Here is an 18711-nt window from a genome sequence, read left to right on the forward strand (position 1 = left end):
GGTACATAAGAAAAATCTTATGAGTTTTTTTTTACAGGGTACCCAACAAAAATCTGTACAAAATGTAAGATAACTACTCATTCTTTAATGCAATAGACGGAGATGCCACTCTTTTATAAATGTACCCCTATGTTCACTTGCCAATAAAATAATAAACAAATCAATTTTTAAACCATTTTTTAAATAAATTATTCAGAGTATTTTTACGGACACTCTCCAACAATATACAAAATACTACAAGAGTATGAATCAGTCTAACCTACCCCTCATTTCACAGAAAAGTTGAAGCTATGGAAGGATGTTCTTAGAATCAGTCATCACTGTAGAGGTCTCCTGCAAAAGGTAGGTGTACGTGGCTGCCCGTGACATTGGGGAGTCGTGAGAGATCAGGCAGGTTCTGGATGCGTGACCTGAGCTCTTTCCGGACTTGGGACACTCTGGCTAGCTTGCGCTTGTATTCCTGGAACATAGCAGCGTTCAACATGAGCTTCATCTTGTAATACCATCCCTCATATTTATTGCACATGACATTTTCTAGATAACATGCTCCTTAAACAAGTTAAATGACTAAGCATTCTCAGGCAAGAATACACAGAACAAAAAAAAATTAGAGACACTGTCTACTGTAGAATTTGCTTATCATTTGACTTTGGTACTGTATACAATCAACATACAAAACATGTATATACAAAACCATACAAAACTGCATCAATAAAAAATCCTTTGATAGTAGAATGCAAATGTTATACAGCTATGGCATGATTCAGATCATTGGACACTCATAAACTCATAAACACAAGTCTGCTACCATAGGTGGCAGAGCAGCCGCCTTCTTGCAACCAAGGGCAGCAAGTTCATCAGGAACACAGAGAAATTTCGACCTTTAATGCGCTGGTAAAACATAGATAAAAATAATTTAAATCTATATATTTAGATATATCTATATTTTATATTTAAATCTAAAATCACCCCTGAATTATTATCAATTTCTCAATATCATTTATATTTAAAATGTGAATATTCTGTACAATTCAGAACTTTATAAGGGAACAAACACACTGAAAATAATATAGATTCATAGTTAGCAGAGCTTTAAACAGTGGTGACTGTGCACAAGTAGTATTCCTTTTATGAAAGAAGAAGAAGAAAAAAGTCTTGCAATTGTCCACTTTGGACTTGCAAAAGTCCATTTTGGCTTGGAAAACAATCACTTGGTCACACTTGCCCAAATCACTGTTACTGGGGCAGATGATATCACAAAATGACTTTGGAAATAAAAGCCCAAAGGTTACAAATACTTTACGCTTTAACTACTAACATTATAGCAGTATCCAGAATCCTCAGGGAGCTGATTCTATGCAAGAGCCATGGTCATGTGCCTGTCAGTCTGAAAATTTAGTAACAGAATACTTCATGCCTTTTCCACTATTTATTTTAATCCAGCTTGCAGAAGAATACACCTGACTTATTTCAGGGAATAGATTTTAAAGTAATAGTAAGACAGGTTTAATTTTGCAGTAGGACAATTTGTCAGTATATACAACACTATTTTTGGAGCATGGCTTGCTGGAGATTGAGCAGTGGTCTCCTCAGGCTTATGGCAAGCTTGACGCTAAGAGATTCAGAATCAAAATGCTCAATAAACTCAAAATTAATAATAAAAAAATAAACAAAAGCAGCCCACACTTTAAAATACAGCAGTTATTTCTTATAAATGGTGTCCAAAAAAGCTGAATTCTGACCATGGACATCATCCTCGGTCAATTAGGTATCGTGAAACAGCAAATTGGCATCCCTTCAGAAGTTCAAAGTGAAAGGCTTGGCAAATAAGCACATATTGCATTAGGAGCTAAGTTCTCTCAAGACTTCTCTCCAACACCTCTGAATTGTGCCTTAAATTATATTACCAGCGGCGTGACTTCATCGAAATTCCCTTTTGCCAGTAATAAATCATTTCCATAGCAACATCACATTTCTGAAATCCAGTATTTTCCACATACATTTGATCTGGGTCTTGTTGCTTAGTGAGTATCAGTTTGATCAATATTGCCGAGAGTAAGCACATTTCCTGAATAAGGAGAATGCTCTCATAAATTCAGTCTTCCAAGTACAGCCTCCCTCCTCAGCCAACACCTTTTGCATGATTCATACACTCAGAGATTCTAAAGTCTATTGGCATTCCTTGGGCCTTCTTAAGAACAGAAAACTTGGGAAAGGTTGAGTCAAGTTTTTAGCATTACTAAATGACATTAGGTCAAAATGGATGTAAGGTTTTATGATTCACTACATACTATCAATACACCAAAAGCTAGGAAATGCAATTTTTATGAAATTTGCTAGTCCAAAATCTTCTGTTCAAAAGGAGGTTAATTTTCAAAGTGCAGACATTTCAGTTTTGAGATACTTTCACAGGGGACTATTTTCCCCAGTATTAATTTCATGCAAAATTATTGGTTACATCTGAAAGGTTTTGCTTATGCACCTGTAGGGTTGCTAAAATAACTTTGATCACCTAAATAGTCCTGGACTGTTCTAAGACAAGTATCAAGTATTCAGCATAAACAATACCTCCTTTTACTCAGTAAATGTATTGTCAGCATGAATTAAAAATTAGAGCAAGAGACTGGAATGGGAATTTCAGGCTTTATTTCTGATATTGTTAATCAGTCAGAAATGCTAAATACTATACAACTTTTAAGCTACAGAAATCCTTATAGAATTTCAATTTCATTTTCACTATACCGATTTTAACATATTCTTCAAATTCTGCTTGTGTAAATAGAAAAAATCAAGCCATTTACTTAACATAGTCAAGGAAAGGCAAAAGTATGTTTTGTTTTGTCACATTAGGCAGCATCGGGTCACTTGCTACCTATCATCTCACTCTTGGGATAAATGCAGGATGATGTATGGAATTAAAAGTCTTCTCAATTTCTTCAGGGATCTAGCATAACCCTATTTCAAGTGACAGCTTTTGGTTCTTCCAGTCATAAAGTAGGCTTATGAGACAGTCAGAACAATTCATTTTGTGAATTTTAATGCCACTAATTACTCAAGTTTCCAGTATTTTGACAGCATACAATAGGGAGTTTCTGTGAAAGTAATGTCAGCAATCTATTGCTTCCCCTTCCAAACCTAGACCAAAAGTATTTTCCTTTCAATTAACACAGTTTGAAATAGATTTTAATAGAGTTCCTGTAATTACCTCAAGTATATGCTGTAGCTAAAGCAACATGCACTTTAATGGATATGCTTTCTCCTTTGGAGCATTAAAACTACTTTGAACCTTTATGTGAGCTACAAGGACCCAGCATGCCTCAAAATACTGTGTGGCAGAAAATATATAGCAAAGGGAAGAAGCATATATGTCTGATTCCAAAGAGAGAATAAAAAGTCACAGAAACACAAAAATATTTAATCTCGATCCTTGTTAGCTTTAGAAAGGTGAAGAGAAAAATCAATACACAAAAGCAAGCAAACAACTTCTTTGTGCGTCAGTTTTTTTTTTTTTTTTTTTTTTTTTTTGGGGGGGGGGGGTAGGTACACAAGCATCCATGGCTTGTAGGTACATCAGGTTTGAAACTGAAATCCGTGTTTTTATAAGTCAGTTCCAACCTTCTGACATTGGGTGCCGAAGTAGGTGTCCCTTCACAGCACACAGGCTTCTTATCAGCTGTGTGCAACAGCCCTGAAACTGCTAGAAATCTTGAAGGCTTCAGATGAAGGCAAGGAACATGTGAAATTTTGATATATAGATTTTCAAGTTTCCAAAACATTATATTTATTTATAAACTCCACCTTACTAAAACATAATACATTGCTCTGTCTGGGAAGTTTTCTGCCAGAAAAAGTGACACCTGGATGAGCAAAAGCTTGAAATGGCTTAGTGTCTAACACACTAAACAGATTCTAAATACATCTATATGCATCCTGTACAAACATGCATATAAAAGCTGGAGAAATAAGGACACTTTTGATAGGTTTAGGAAAGGTGTGGCTTGGATAGGTTAGTTTTGTCCGTTCTCCTGAAAATATACTTTTGGTAAGAAGCTTCAGGTTTCCAGTACATAATCATATCACTTTTCCATTAGGCCTTACTATACTTGGCAAAAAAAAAAGACAGTGCTGAAAGAATGAGCTATTCTGTTTTTCCTTATTGTTCTATACCTTTACCCATACATTGTTTATTGTAACATCTTATTTAAATTCTGCTCTGTACAAAGATTTACTGATATCTTCACAGATTTTCTAGAGGTATATTTCACCATAACAAAACAAATTATTTGGAAAACGTCTTTGAGTTGGGGGGAGAGATCAAAATCAAAAGCATGCATTAGTTCTGAGGATCTGGCTTTCCTTAGTACATAAAATTATAAATAACTTACTATTTCAAACCATACTTTATTGAGTTAAATTATAGACTCCTCCACACATCTGTAAATGAAGCCATTAGGAAGCAATGAACTCAGAAGCATGCAACCCACATAAAAACTGCTGACCACCTGAGGAAACCTTGACTAAATGACTTTGTCTAACATCAGCAAGTATGCTGTGGTATCAACAGAAATAAACTGGGCATCTTCAGGTGGTAAACTCCTGTGTGCACTGATAGTAAATAGGAATAAAAGATTTTAGCAGGGCATTGCCTGGGTATTTTAGGACATCAGAAAGTTGAGTATCAGAAATGTGAAATCCTTCACAGTGGTAACAAACTGTTCTCCTCATTCTTTGAAAATACAACTAATTTGCCCAGCCTCCTCCAGCCTAAACCTGGGTCTCAAAAGCTTACTTGCCTCAGTCTTGACTCCTGGTCTCTGCCTTCATTCCTCAAATACTGTTCCCTAGACTCAATCTCTTCACCCCCTGCAAGCCCATACAATGCCTCTCAGACTTCCTGCCACATCTCTGTTTGCATCCAGTACACATATTCACAAGTTTTTTGTTGTTGTTGTTGTTGTTTTTCTCCCCAACAGGAGAGCCATTTCTGGCTCTGCAACTAAATTCCTCCCTCTCCAATCTTGATCTCCACTTACCACTTTGTCTATAGTTTTGGCTGCGTCTGGTTTCAGCTCCACCTACTTCTTCCCAAACCACTCAGCCACTCCCTGTCCACTGGCTATAAAGCATGAGATTTCTCTCTCACCTCCTACTTCATGTTCTCTTGGTTTCAATCTGTGCCCAAAGAAATTCCAGCTCCTCCATTTCGATTCAGCAATCTCTTTGGGCCTGTCACTTTTTTCAAATCTCCTTGGCCAGCTGATCTCTTTTCCTACTATGCCCAAGCTCTGCCCCATCTACTTTAAGGTCTACTATCCTAGATTCCTTACACTCTGTAGTCATCAGCTATTTTGGCACTTTTGCAAGTTCTGCATTCCACCTCCCCATTCCTTAGACTTTTGAGGACTACACACAACATAAAACTTCATTCCAGGCACTTGGCCAACAATCAGCAGAAAGTATAGCTGTCTAGAGCCGGGATTGCTAGGGAAGTCTTCTTAAGCTTGAGCAGGATTAATCTCAAACAGGAAATTGATATTATCTCACAAGTCTCCAATGGGGATATTCAAAGTGAACTTGTTCCCAAGGTTTGATTTTCGTTTGCATGCTAAAATGTCCCTGATCAAAAGAAGGGCTTCACGATTCCATAATCTCATAAGAAGGAACATGAATTATGTGATGTCAAACTGATGACAAGGAATGGTGCATTTCAGAATAATTCTTAGCAACTACACTCAAATCTTCAAGTTGATTCTCCATACAGTAAGACAGATAAGGGCAAAAAGAGAAGAGGTTTGTAACCCTAGAAAATAAAGGTGAAATAGCCTTGGACTTAGAGATAGCTTTTTGAAGTTACACCTACTCACAAACAATCTAAAAACGAAATCCAAATTCTGAAAGCTATCAGGGAACAACTTTGAAGGAGCCTGTAATTACTAAAATGTGGTTGTCCATTAGAAAAATGCATGTAAAAGAAAATGTGTTAAGTCTTCAGGCTCAAATATTTACCATACTTAATGACCAAAGTGTGAAAGGCATGCTTTTCCAATACAGACTCATTTCATACAACCCTTGTCTGCAGGTTATTACAAAGGTCTCAATTCCAACTACAGATTCTATATGTGCAAAGCCAGTGTTGCATCCAAGTGCAAAAAGGTGGACTTTTGTGTTCATTATTTAACAAACACACATACATGAAAATTCTATGAAGCCAAGGCTACCTGTAATTATTTTGAAGATGAAAGTGCAGCTTGAAATGAAGACAACAGTTCAGGCCTGAACTTAGGAGATTTCAGGTTCTGTTTTTTAAAGAAAGTATAAAGCATAAAACTTGGTTTTATAGTACCAAGGTTAACCAAGTACCAAGGTTAAGCACTAGCAGCACAAAGCTTTAAACAGAACGAAATTTATGGAAGTCTACAGCTTTTACAATTGTGATGTGGACATACACAGTGCTAGCCTCGAAGCAAGAAACAATAAAAATAACCAGCTTTTGATTCAGAAGGGTTGGATTCACCTGAAATTGGGATATATATTGGGATATATTTCAGGTGAGACTAAGATAACTAAAATAGGTGGAGGACCTCAACATTCTGCTGCAGATGCATCCAGTGCTGTTGTAGCCAGTGCTGTTGACCTTGTTTTTCTAAGTAATCTATCAATGCAGATGACTCAAGATCTTGTTAATGACCTATTATTTTTTCTTTTAAAAGAAAAATTTGTTATTCTTCTAATCTACAAAGGATTCCTAAAAAAATGAAGAAACTGATGCAAAAGGCAACCATCGCATGATTTGAGAAAAACTTCTTGAACAAAGCATATATGCCTATTTCTTAAACAGGGAGTTTCTCAGAATAAGCCAATAAAGGCCAGGGAGTCATACAATGTGCGCATACTCTAATAAATTTTACTAGCTAAACAGTTTCATATTACACCTGTTGAATCATTCTCACAAATTCACTAGGTGGGCTGATATACCAGTTTTATAGATATGGATTCTAAAGAAGAGGATTTAGTTACAACTTGAAGATGAGCAGCCACAGATCTTATTTACTTTAATGGTAGTTCTGAATGCTAAGCCTCTCTTGATAATCAAAAACACTGTTTATGTGATTAATGAGACACTTGATATACTGCATAATTATTTTCTTTTTACCTTTCCTTTCAGAAGTGTGAAATACATCCTTCAGGTGCAGCATTCAGTGGTAGGCATGGGAATGTGAGAAAGGAAAGGCTGGAAAGGGAGAATTGCACAGGAGTAATAGCTATTCTGATTCATTCTCTTCTTGAACCTCCCCTCGTATGTCCTATGGGAATACTCCCATGAAAGATTTCCACTACACAATGCAAGCAAACAAACCACATCTCTTCTACAGCCCTGACAGTGCACACAGATACAAATTCCACCATGAAAAAAAAAAAAGCCTACTCTCAACCTTAGCATTAAAACACTATGATGAGAATTTTGTTCATAGGCGATACCAAGTGAGAGCAGAAAGAAAATATAAAAAGCATCGCAGTTAAAAAGTCACCTCTCAGACAACCAATTTCAAGTAGTGAATCTGGTATACCAACTCTTTTCAACATTAATCCAGTCATAAATTACTCAAAGTGCTAGTTTTATTTTTATAACAAAAAAGGGTGTAAAAGCGGTTGCTAGTAAAGGAATTACCAGAGGGAAACCAGTCTCGAGAGAAGGGAAAACTTAGAGCAGGTAAATAAAATTAAAAAGAACACAGACATTTACATTTTTTTTCCCCACAAAATTTTGAATGAAAATAGCTCCTAACAGGGAAGAAAAAGACCTAAAGCTTGCAATAACTCCATAAATGCACAAAACAGAGGTTAGCAATCATTTTTAAAATGTCTTAGCTTTTAAAAACATCTTTCATCTATTCAAGCCTCCTATTTCCCTAATAAAGGCCTTTTAAACTATTACCCTTGTTTATGTAATCTAAGGAGCCGTTTCTTTGTAGATTTGAATTAACATCCAATCTTAGATGAAGTGATCTTTGAAGAGCAGGACACTGGGACAATATGCTAAGTTAAATGTTGCTTCAGTCGTTGATTATTATGATACTGAAACCTAAAATGAAGGCAGTCTAATAAACGTTTTCAAAGGAAACTAGGGGGATATGGCAAAGAATCACAGTTTGCAGTATTTCAGAGCTTTCCGATAAATCTCATAATGACTGATAATAATAATTTTCTGATAATGACTAATTCTCAAGTTTTCATTAAGTACCAATAAGTAACTCTGTTATTCCTTGCCATCAATTCCCTCACTGAATTTCATAAACTAGTTCTTTTGGAGTTCTAAGATACTGAAAAAATAGAATTATATTAAGTGGCATATAGCCTGAATTCTCTGGTTTTCCGTGTGCTTCCTGCATATCAGTGTACAATTCAGATACATTTTGTCCAGGTACATTTCCTTGGTGGCTTTTGTGCCACCACAGCCAATTTCCCTCTTTTCCACATAAAATCCACTCTCACAGAACTGAACTAAGGGAGATGGCACTCTGGCACTTGTAGCACAATTTAAGAATTTCTAAAATACTTGTCCATCTGTTCTCTACTTGTTTAGCAGTCCCTTGAAACTGGACTGTTCGTAAGCTCACATCTTTTTATCTCACATAAACATTGTTTCAAAAAAAATTACTAAATTAAGACTAGCATCTGGTGACTGTTCCTTCCATCAAGGCAAATAAAACCACCAGATCTGAACTGCTAGATGAAGTCCAGGCAACTGTTAAATTGGCCAGCTTCTCTGCCAGTGAGATGCTTTACAAGGCTCCAGGGCACAGCAAAACAGCTTGTCAATACATATTTGAAGATGTGCAGTCTGCTAGACACAGTCAGTTGCAGGGAAGAGAGAAAACTATGACTTATAGTCCCCTTGGCGCTTGGCATGCAGTCTTAAAGAGTCATTGTAAAAGTATCATCACCAGGCATTCATATTTTTTGAAAGGAATCATCTGCTAATGCAAAGGCAATTTTTCTGCTGGCACCTTACAAATGCACCCGTGCAGAAAAAAAAAAAGTTGGCCAGGCACCACAAGCTGAAAAGGCTTAGCAGGACAAATCAGGCCTCAGTGATGCGTTGACAGCTCTAGCATGCACTTGATATTCAACAGTATAGCAAAGGGGTCTTGAACTGAAACAGGAAAAACAACTCTGTTAATAGCCCAGACAGAGCCCAACCATCCCCTCTTTCACACCTAACAGGGATGAGCTGCAAATACATGCTTTTGTCACCATTTAGGGAAAGTTACTTGCTCTGACCTATGTTAACAAGAGTCAGGACAACAGGCCCAAGTAACAAAACAAACAAAAAACTCCCAAATCCATCCCTGCACTAACACAGACGTGAAAAATGTGCAACAATATAGGGCATACTCCATTACCTTTCCAAACAAACTGATCTTTGGGGGAGGAAGGATGATAAGGCAGTATGTCAAAAACAGTATAACATTAAATACCTCAGTATATAGCATGATTTTAAGAGAAAGTTCTGACATAAATGTGACATTAAAAAGCACAATATGCTTTATCAAGCAAATGCAACTGTATGCAACAGCATATGAGAAAGCTTTTGCCCTTAAATATTTCATAAATTGAATAGAGTGTCTCCTATCACTATTATATGGAAATAATTTTAATGCAGATTTAGAGCTCGCTCAATTGTCAGAACTTTAAGGTATCCATTCTACCCACTGTAGTATTGTGTCTTTCCAAACAGTTCATTCTTTATGCTTATACTTTTTCAGACAGCTTTATTCTTTTTTTTTTTTTTTTTTTTTTTTTTAAATCTGGAGCTCTACTCAAATTTAGTATTTTCAGTCAATTTTCTGATAACTGGGCATTGTCTTTACAGAAAAATATTTTTTGTTGTTATAAATCTTAACTCATAATACAATTATATTTTTTTTCAAATTGAAAAAAAAAAACGTATTTAATGCTACATGTTTATCAGTTGCATTAAACCAGGAGTTTGTGTTCAGCATTTGGTAACTGAAGATAGCTAAAATCCAGATTGTACTGCAAACAGCAAGTTTTATTAGATTTGCTTTATTAAGGGTAGCTTCTATAACTTATCTTGCTCTTAGTTATTATTACCTAACTTGATGTTAGTTATTCAGATATCAAGACAATGTATACTTACAGGTAACTCAATATTGAACTTCAAGGGATCAAGATTGTTTTACAGCCCGCATATGAAAAAAATCCTCAGAAGCTTAAGAATTGTTGGCTAATATTGAACAGAATAATAAAAATAAAACCTACATCAGCTACGGAGTGCACATAATTTCTCAGGGTAATTTGTATGAAGATAAGCTTAATTCTCCTTGAACTACAGTGAGTGGCTATTTTCCAAAATGGCTTCAAGGAGTTTGGAATAAGCTTTTTACTAAATTGTACATGTATAAGCAGAAGGGAGAGGTCAGGAAGGGAAGAGACTGAGATTGACTATTCAGTACAGTGACAGGGAGCTTTTTTAAAAAATCTTGAACCCTATAATTTATTTGAAAGTTTTCTATTTCTATTAATAGTCATTTTATGCTCTGCAGATACACACACACAAACTTTTTTTCAAGTCTCTGGCTTGAAAGGAGTTGCAGGATCCTTTAGAGTTCAATTCTACTGATTAGCCAAATAATAGAGAAGCATTCACCTCAGACTCCATAATTAGCACTAAGCTTAACTTCTCGGTGTGGAATTGCAAACAACAGAAGACCCTCTTTGATGCACAATGGGCCTTAATTCTTCTCTCAGCATAAGGCAGGAGACACTGATGAGCCAGTAGAACAAAATGACTTACAACAACAAAGTATTCAAAGCACTTCTTTCTTGGCAGCACTGCTGAAAACGATGTGTGCAAACTGGCTGCAGAAGAAAGAAACCTCTTGTTTTGATCAGCATAGCCCGACTTTCTCTTATAAGCACTGTAGCAGAAAAATTAATTGGCAATCCACATAAACGATAGATGAGAAACTAGCCAGGAAACCAAAGAAGTAGTGGCTTAAAGATTACTCTCTGGAGGATAACTCAGCTGATTAAACATCTTGCTGCCATCCACGTTCTAAGATAGCACTATGGCCCAGGAAGAAATCAAGAAAACGAGGAAACACTAATTCTTGAGGGGAATACGTCACCTCAAAAAGAAACAGGCATGATCTAGACAGAACTCTAGCTGAGCTTAGCTCCTTTCTTAGAGGACAAAGCATGGCCAGATGGTGTAATTTCCCATCAACAAAATCAGTGTTCATACTGAGCACAATTTCTGTTCTGGATTTGTACCCATAATTCTGCTTGTGCTTTAACTCACAACATTCCTATGTTGGAATAAAAAGCTTTGAGATAATATTGGCTAGGAGTAATGCATAGATTTCTCCACACTTATGAACAGAGACTCCTGTATCTATCCACTCCTGTATCATCAAATAATGCTATAGCGAGCTGCAGTAAGTGGGTTATCTCTAAGAGCAATCATGTAGACAAAAGTTAATTCTCTCCACGGAGACTATATTTAACACAATTCAAAGACCAATGACAAACTTCTGTACTGAAAAGGCACTCATTAACTACATAACCTGTGAAGGTGAGCCCAAGAAATGCCTCGCTTTCAAGATGGCATGCTGAACTGTTTCGCTAAACAGTCAGTATTTGTAATACTAACGACAGTGGTACACCTTTCAGACCCAAACTTTTTTAAACCACAGGTTAATGTATTACAGGTTAAGAAAAGCATCATTTTCTTGAAAAAGGCTAAGCATGACTTACACCTATGCAATATCTGTTACTAATGTTGGTTGCCATGGCATCACTGGAGTGAAAGACTGAAAGGATGTGGTTAGAACGTAACGATCAAATATCAGTTTAATGTAAGCCTAAGATTTTTCTGGATATCATATGATTATCAGGATTAGAGAGGTCAAGTATTCTAGAATGAAGCCGGCACACTGATGGTAGAGCTCATCCAATGATCTATCAAATATATTGGGCTGACAGTCCCCTCTTTTGACCATGGCTCATTTTGATGTATGTCAATCAACTCCATCTCTACTAAGAAGTAATTTTAAAGGGGAGAATTTGTGATGCTCCTGAATTTAACCAAGTTTCACCTTGATGCTCTGAATGCTTAGGCAATGAAAAACACCAATCTCAGCTACTCTGTTGAGTCTTGATGCATAAGATAGTAACCTACGACCAGGGAAAATGAGAGAAAGAAAAACGGTTCTATAAAAATGTCTATTCTTACTGTCATTTTAGTGACCATCATACAAGGAGAAGGCAGATCATACACCCAGGTGGCAGGGGAAAGCAATGACACACAGATTACAATGAATTAGGATGTGATGCAGGAAACAACCAATTTCCTATCACTGGCCCTTGAAGAATCATTTCCTCTACTTCCAAAACTTCATGTGCTTGAAAACATTACAGTAGTATAAAACAGGGTTAAGTAACACTGTTTGATCAGTCTTCTGCTTTCTACAGTCATCGTAACTGGAAGTCCTTATCTCATCCTCGACAACAGGCCAATGCTAAGGCTCTTTTTAAAAATATTTAAAAGTAGCTCAACTCTCCACATGAGATCCAATAAATAGTTTACAGGCAGAACACTGAAACAAATTGCTACCCCTCTACCTCCTTTGCAGTGAGAGGACAGAAAAATTTGTGTAAAATTTGTGTATTTGTAAAACAAATGTCATCTATGCACTACTGACTTTTAAAAAGGATGGAAAAAAACATAATTAAGAATGGAAAAGGATAATGAGACACCTGAAGAACACGGATGCAGAAAGTGTCCTGACTTCTGACTTCTAAGATTCCAGTCAGATGTCAATCTTGCTTCTCCAACCTTTGTCACATTGCCCTATTACTGTTTTAGACGTGTCATTTATGCCGTATTTTCAGAAGTAAATCTACAAGTGTTTGAACAGTAGAACCCAAAGTTCAAATGTGTATTGCCTACTTTCAGCGTGTACCTTTGAAAACATATCTCTCTTTGTAATGCAGTAATAACTCAAGCAGCCACTATGCATTTCCCATCCCCAAATTCTGCATGCAGCAGAGATTTAAAACTGGTTCATGTACTACTTGCAAAACAGTCTCCACATTTAGATCAGAGATGCGGCAGCATACAGAAGTCTTCTTTGGAGGAATGGGGATGGGAAGGAGAAATCAATCAAAAAAAATCAGAGGGAAACCTTTAATTTGCAGGCAGAGCGAAAGCTTATTCTTGTAGTCACTTCTATGTATCATTCACAAGCCTAAATTAAAAGATTCACAGCATAGCATCAAATACTTTGGGACTTGTGCTATCTTACAAAACACTGATATATATTCCAGCATACAGAAGCACATATACTTTAACTTCTATGATTTATTTTAAAAGCATGTGGTATTCTTCCCACTTCTCAATTCCTTCGCTCACCCGCATATACAAGCGTTTTATATCCAGTGACAGACAAACCCAGCTATGGAGAGAAAAGTCCTCATTTTTGGCTAGGAAACGAATCTGCAATTCAGAGAACTAAGGTTGGGGCAAGTCATGCTCTTAACAGTAATTTATCTCCTCTAAGTCCTCATCTTGTCCACTAACAAAAAAGACGTAGTGACTTATTCTTCACCAAGTTTTCTGCCTAGCAAGAAATACAATCACAATACATTCCTCTTTTGCCCTATTTCCTCAAAAAAATGTTTTTGATTACCTTAAAAAAAGTTCTTTTTTGGCAGAGTGTGAAAAACAAGTCATTAATTTTTTTTTGACACTTTCACAACACAAAGGATTCCAAGTAATCCCGCTTAAATTCATACCACCCTATTTCAAATACTGAATCTCTTTATCCTTTTAAAAATACGTACAGAAAAAGAGGTCAGAACAGCAGATTCCTCATTTTCTTGATGCACAGCTCCCAAATCAAGCAGATTAACTTCCTTTTTTAATGCACTAACAACATATTCCTGAATTATCAAAGCAGTAAAAATTTAGAACCTTTTGTGAAGCCAATTTTGCAGATGATGAGAATTAAATAGAAAGGTTCTTTTGCAAACAAATCCAAGGATTTTGCCTCATAATGAAAGCGATAAAAGATAATACAGCAGAAGAAGCTGCTAGCAACAAAAGAAAATTGCCTAAAAATACTGGCTCTTCAGATGAGTCATTTTAGAGCAATATTCATATCAATTCTATTACTGCATGCAAATACTTTCACTGTTAATAGCACTATTTATTCAAGATGAGGAGCACAGAGGTAAAAAGGTGTCCAATGAGTGGTGATGCCATTTGATTTCTATAGATAACTGAAACTCCTACCTCTATCTCACAGCAAATCCCAGTGTGCCTTTCATTCCTCCCCTCCACACCTCAATTCCCTTGATGTCTTCTGTAGCCTCCAAGGCTTATTTTGGTAAGAGCCAGAAGCAGTTATGGCTGGTTCCAAGCATCCAAGCTGCACGAACCTTAGCAGATTAAGGGGCACAAGCTATTAGCTTTCCTTTAGGTCTGTCTTCAATCCATTATTTCTGAAAACTTTTTTTTTTTCTTGAGCAAATTTGTAAGGAATTACACTATTTTGTCTACTGACAAGAATTGATAGACAGTACAACTGCATTAGTCCAGTCTCCTGAGAAAACAGACCAACAGCCACCTACAAGTCTATGATAGTAATCTACTTCCTTTTTCCTCCAGTTATGGCCCAATACTAGCTGAGAAATGTTGGAAAAATGTTTGACACTAAGTCAAGCAAATGAATTTAATATGCTTTCTACTTTGGAGATTCATCTTCCTTATATTTTAATGGAGTGAAATTTTGGAGTGACATACAGTTCATTTACAGGATTGATACGTGCCATTGTGATTGGTTTGTCCTCTCCCTGTATTTTTTTTCTCTTTATTAATACTGCCATCCACAGTGGCAAACTTCAAAAGTAGACTAATCTGCAAGATTCTTTTACATTTACCAAAGCTGAAAAACATCTAAACTGTTTCTGCCTGAACACAGAAGTAAATCTACTCTTGTCCATGATTTTTATTGAAAGTTAAATTCACAGGAAAGGAATAAGGGCAATCCTATGGCAGAGAACTCTTTCCAGCTCTCCCTTTCCACAGCCACAGGGCTAGAGAACTAGTCTGCGAGTAAAACAGCACTCACTCCCTGAGTACCTGCTTCCTGATCTGTTGCTGATGTAGCTCTTCCATCTCCATTAACTTAGTACATACAGTACATGTAACTTCAAGAGACCATCAATAATGTGATGTTTTCACTGTCCTCAACCATGCTTCCATTTGTATCATCCAAAGCATTTTTTCCCCCCTCCAAGATACCGGTAACATGCTATCTTGGTCAGGGAAATCTAGCCAGGAATAAAATCATTCAGATTCTAAGACAATTTTAAGAGAAGATGCCAGAACAAGAATAGTTTATATACACACACAATTATATATGATTAGGAATCTCAGCTTCCAAAGCAAAATAAGTACACACATTTCTACAAGCTTCCTGCAGCAACATATAAAGCCCTGCCCTTCTCTTCCCATTCTCCCCCTGTATTTTGTTTCAGAATACACAGGTTGCATGTGTATTTCAGTATGGAGGGAAGTCATGAAGATCTACTTTTCTGAGGAAAAAGACTATTATTTTCCATGGAGATTAATCTTCAGAATCAGGTCAGTCTTTTAACTGAAGCTTAATCAAGAGCTTAAAGGAAACATTCTTCAAAATTCAGCATTGCACTTTATGCTTTAACAGCGATGTAAGCAATTCTTAAAGAGTCAGAGTTTTCAGCTATATCGCCACCGAAAGAAGTGTTACCTTCCATAAGTTTTCACTTTCTCTGGGGTTCTTATCCTACTACTCCATTATTTGGTCCATCCAATCCATAGTATTTTTTGAGCTCTCTAAGAAGCAATAAAAGCTAGCTTTTATAATATCCTCTCACCCCCCCTTAATACACTGACTTAAAACATTAGCGTAATTTTGCCAGAATCTTGCAAACAGTTGTTTCTGACCCCTACACTTCCACTTTAGTTGAGGAGATAGGCAAGTTACTAAGTTCCCCCATCCTGGCAGTAAAGTATGACTAATAAAGGGGCAGTTGATTAACGGACTCTGAAAATATTTGTCACCTTAATCTATTACAGAAGCATGAATATTGTTACCTGTGTATAAGTGAGGAGACAACCAAATAAGAACATTCATCCACTGTCTACAATAACTATATTGTACTCAAGTTGTGTCTGGTAGACTGTTTCCACATTGTGCGCACTCAAACTCTTTAAAATGCATTACCTTTCTGGCCAGAAACAAGTGAGTGTCACTAAATTCTGTATCAGTTTTTATGCAAGTTGTTTATATGGCTAACACCATACCGGTTTTACTAAGCACCCAAGGGCTACAGCTGAGAAGGAACGATGTCTGCTTCGTTTCTCAGCAAGGTTAAGAAAAAAAAGCTACCCTTTTTTCCTCCGCCATTGAACTCTCTCTAGATACCTCTAGAAGCACTTCTAGTCAAACTTTCCAGAGGAAAAAAAAAAAAAAATACACGTATACACAGTAAAGATTAACGTGGATGGAGCTCTTCAATGCAGTTAACTTCTCTAAAATTTTTAAGTAAAATTTCTAGATCCTAATAATAGCAGCAAATTTATCTAAGCACAACTACCCTCAAATATATGCTAACTTATTTTCCTATTAAATGAAAGTTTCAGAAGCCATTAGCTAGAGCATGAGTTTTTTATTCATTTATTTTATAGCAATCTCAAACTGTTGAGTAGAGTTTTGCAAAAGCTTCCTTCCCTTTTTCCTCTCCTTCCAGTGTTTTTTGATGAAGCATGTTTTGCAAACATTTTCTTTGTACCTCAAACTGACTGAGAAAAGATGCTTATTCTACACAGTTGCCTTTTATGGTAACTTTTCCCCAACCTAGCTACCTGATATTTTATGTTTCTCTTCCAAGTTTATTGGTGCTTTAAAGAGTTACACAAACAGCAAAAGAAGGCTTCAGTTAAGGGAAGGGAAAAAAAAATGTTTGCAGTAATTCTCAAAAATATGTTCCTAAATTTTATCTGGTTTAGTGATACCATCGTCAGGAATAAAAGTATGCTTTACTTGGCAGCAATATTACTGTATTATTGTGGAGAATAAAGGCTTGTAGAAAAATGAATAAGCTTTTAAAAAAAAAAAAAAAAAGAACCAAAAACGTGCACTATACTGGTCACATTGACATATGCATGCTTGGGCTTCAACATCTGTTAAAAAACGTAAATTTTTCCATCTCCCCTCTCTCCAGCAAGCACCTGATCAAAGCAAAAGGAGTATCTCTGCTCAAAAAAGCACCACATTTTAAGTCACTTGTCAGTCTACAGTTATCTATTAAGAACTCTAGTAGTTCTACATGGGGCACATCCTGCTCATTATTCCTTTTTTCATTTTCCATCCTAAGTCTTCACTAGGACAAAAGAGGAATCCCATTACATACCTGTAAAAAAAAAAAAAAAAAAAAAAAAAAAAAAACACTTCAGAAAAATGGAAATAATGCCATTTAACTTGGTTAGCAATTTAAGTCTGGGCTTGCTACAGCCAGGAACATTCTACAAAGAATGTCATTATTGAGGTAAGACTTGCTGTTTTCAAAGTGAATATCCTCACTGTGTCTCTTTACAAAAAGGATTTCAGAAGGTATCTCATATACTGGAAGGTATCCAGGTACTGGATTGCAAGCACCTGTTCTTCTATTATTTTTTTTTAAAGTAACTGCAGAGTAAAGCTTGAAAAAAACCACCCTCCACAAACAAGGGTGAAACTGGTAAAAAAGTTTTTGGAAAACATTGTACAATGTTTTATTATTCTGTTTCAGAAGCACCTTCAATGTGACAATGCTTTAAAACATAATTAAGCAAAATGTTGTTCTTTTAAAACAAGGATGAGTAAGGTGCAACATAAGATCTGCTACAAAAGTTAGGACATATTTAAATCTTAGCATGGATAATTTCACTAAGGCAGTAAAAGCTGGTTATCTGAATGGTAACACAGAAATCTAAAAATCTAATACTCTTTCAGCTACTAATTGTGAAATTATCTTATTCTGTACCATAATATCTAAGATCAGTTGTTTGGTACAATATCAAAAAGGGTATTGATTGGTCTTGCTTAAGGCCAGAGATTATAAACTTGCTACTCTCATAAAACAACACTGAACAACACAACACTGACACCTGGACCTTTCTTTGCTGTATCTGATATAAGGACTGCTATTCTCCACTCTAGTAAATTACTTCTACAAAGCTTAGCCTTAAAAGTAGTATTTCTTGCCACTTTCTGCAATAGAAATAACACATTTGCAGAAGAAAAAGACTACATTTAAAAGACAGGTCAGCAATACATAAGCATGTTTAGGAAGCCTTTTTCTATTGCAAGTAAGATGCAACCTGTGACAATCTCCCACTTGAAATACTCCCTCACACTTCTCATTCAATAAATCTTAAAAGATGACAAGTCTTGCACTTAAATGTCAAATTCTCCCTCTGGTTTCTCTCCTATCACCTCTGGTCTACTACTAGGTCTACTGAAGTTAAGTTTCTTTTCCAACATCAAGTAGTAAACTTGAGTAAAAGACTTGCACAACTCAGTTTTAAAGTAACTGACCTCCAAAGCTGCATATATTACATGCAAAGTAAAGCATCTTAAAGCAAGCCTATGAGCAGGG

The 18711-nt window shown here is 36.3% G+C and overlaps 1 protein-coding gene across 1 annotated transcript in view; it reads right to left on the minus strand.

Annotated features, from left to right (window-relative positions):
* The window catches only part of LOC104574448 (regulation of nuclear pre-mRNA domain-containing protein 1A), a 36358-nt gene continuing 17647 nt past the window's right edge, over positions 1 to 18711 (minus strand). Inside the window, exon 7 of the mRNA XM_010221712.2 lies at positions 1 to 460. Within this exon, the coding sequence (XP_010220014.1) occupies positions 311 to 460 (150 nt within the window). The 3' untranslated portion in view covers positions 1 to 310. The remainder of the gene's footprint in view (positions 461 to 18711) is intronic.

This window comes from Tinamus guttatus, unplaced genomic scaffold (assembly GCF_059628265.1).
Source record: "Tinamus guttatus ecotype Peru unplaced genomic scaffold, ASM5962826v1 Tinamus_guttatus_pri_ptg000283l, whole genome shotgun sequence".
NCBI lineage: Eukaryota > Metazoa > Chordata > Aves > Tinamiformes > Tinamidae > Tinamus > Tinamus guttatus.